This window comes from Arachis ipaensis, chromosome B04 (genome assembly GCF_000816755.2).
Source record: "Arachis ipaensis cultivar K30076 chromosome B04, Araip1.1, whole genome shotgun sequence".
NCBI classification, from domain to species: Eukaryota; Viridiplantae; Streptophyta; class Magnoliopsida; order Fabales; family Fabaceae; genus Arachis; species Arachis ipaensis.
Window position 1 is genome coordinate 80,517,446 of NC_029788.2, and position 2,518 is coordinate 80,519,963.

Sequence of the window (2,518 nt, forward strand, 5' to 3'; positions counted from 1 at the left end):
ATTTATTTTTAATGTATATTTATATTCCAACATGTATTTTATATTGGTAACTTACTTTGATAGTTGATTTTAGTGTACACTTAATAGAGTCCTTTTAAATTTTATTAAACCAATGCTAAAACACGAGATTCCATAATATTTGGAAAATCAAATCGTTCCCTTTTTTTTTTTCCATTTCAAACCCATATATTTAATTTGAAAATCAAACAATCAATTATTTTTCATTCAAAAAAGGTAATAATAATTAATTGAGATGAAATTGTGAAACTATAAAAGACAACCAAAACTGTGTTAAAATACCATAGGTAAATTCAAGAATTGATCATCAAGGTAGCATTTGATTTTTCAGAAAAAGAAATGGCTGCTATGAACAACAAAATTATCATCATTCTCATCTTCCTTGCTCTGGTTTCTCATTGTAATTACCTTTTTACTTTTCAAATGCTTGAATTTCTACTCTCTCTTTCTTTCTCTTTCTCTCTTACAAACTTGAAAGTTCCAAATTTATATACTTACAACAACTATATGTATATAAAAAATTAGTTATTATATAAAATATATGTTATATTATAAAATAAATATAAAAATTATAAAATAATATATATATAGTAAAGATATGTGTATATGATATTTTTTGTTTCGACTAATGATTTAAGTTTGTTTGTTATTTGGTGAAAATATGTGTATATTGTAGGCTACAGTCAGTGCCAATTGAGTGATCTTAAGATTGAGCAGAAACCAACAGGGGTCAAAGTGCAGGGAAAACAAGAGTGGCAAGTTTCTATAACCTCCAATTGTCCATGTACTTTTTCCAATGTGATTCTAAATTGTTCAGGATTCCAAACCGTGGAGCCTGTTGACCCTTCAATTATGAGAAATCAGGGACGAAACTGTCTTCTTGCCAATGGTAACGCTGTCTCCAGATCTAACCCTGTTACCTTCAGATATGCACGGGACACTTCTTTTTCCTTTAAACTTGTTAATGCACAAATTACTTGCTCTTAATTTCTCAATGCCCAAATATCTTGTATTCTTATATAATTAAGGAATAAAGATTTTATTCAATTGAAAGAAATATCTTTAAGAGAGAAATAAAAAAAAGAGTGAAAAATATTTTGTATTTATTTGTATATACTTATATAATCTCTATACTAGAGTCAAAAAAGTTGGTTATACAAATAATAAAAAGAATTTAAAAATTGTCAGAATAATATATGATTACTCAATACTCACAATGGGTATGTTATTTAATTATCGTTATACTTTTAGTAATATTTTATATTATCCTCTAATATTTATGGTGTTTTTATTCATCTATCCTCAAATTAAGCTAAATAATTAAATTATATAAATTATAATATTCAAATAAATGTCAAATGAAAAATATATAAATTGAATCAAATCAGAAAAATTTAAAGTGGTAAAGAATAAATTTATAATTGTGATTAGATATGTATCACCCTAAAATTATTCGAACTACAATAAAATATAAATGTCTAGTAGCAAAAATTAATCATATCATTATATTAGAACAAAAGTATAAAAATAACAGAGGATGTGAGTTTGTTTTAGAAAATCTAAAGCAGGAGAGATTTTTCTACATTCAGTCGTGAGAGAGGAATAGAGGTTTGGTCAAAGCTGGAAAGAAAGATAACATGTGTTGATAACTATAAGTAGAGCAATCTTCTTGTGGAGTATGAAGCAGATAACAATTTGGGTGGCATTGTGCTTATCTAAATAGTGTGGCTTCTGTCAAAAAAAACAAAATGACTGAAGATAAGTAGATTGTATTTCTATTATTTTATTCATGCATTTCTTTTTGGTTGTGTTATTGCTAGTTGTTTTGTATTTCCATTTTTAGGTAGGTTATGTCTTAGATGTATGTTGTTGGGTTGGTTTAATTTGTACGTTGATATGGACATGATCCTCTTTCCACGTTTGGGATCATGAGAGAGGGCGGACATTTGTTTAAATTCAAATCGATTTATTAAATTATTCATTTAATTTAATTTAAAATAAAAATTAATTAAAATTGTATTAATTTAAATTTAATTAGATTTTATTTGAGACTACTTGTTATATATATTTAATTTTTTTTTAATTTACAAAATTACAAATCTAATCCAATCCAAACTTTGAATGGATTTATTCAGATTGAATTTTTTTAAAATAATCATTCAATTCAAATCGCATCACAAGTAAAATTAATATTCATATCAAATAAATTTTTTACTTAAAACCAATTCAAATCGCATCCCTAATACAATACCTCTAACAGAAAAGAGTGTTTTATAATCATAAAAATAAAGTGTTCAACTATAAACTTTAAATATTATAATGACAACTAATGAAAATAGTATGACTCAAGTTGTTCCTAAAAATTTATACCATTCTGACACCATAATTTAGAGATCATATTGACTTTTATGCTTTTAAATGGTAATGTCTTAGGGTATCATATGGCTTAAAGTTTTTCGAATATTAAAAAAAATTGAAATAACTTTTATTAAATAAAGAG

At 25.2% G+C, this 2,518-nt stretch overlaps 1 protein-coding gene across 1 annotated transcript; it reads left to right on the plus strand.

Annotated features, from left to right (window-relative positions):
• LOC107636646 lies at positions 299 to 1,012 on the plus strand. The gene is made up of 2 exons (XM_016340144.2): positions 299 to 418; positions 695 to 1,012. The coding sequence occupies exons 1-2, from the start codon at positions 358 to 360 to the stop codon at positions 1,003 to 1,005; spliced, it is 372 nt and encodes a 123-aa protein (XP_016195630.1). The 5' UTR covers positions 299 to 357; the 3' UTR covers positions 1,006 to 1,012.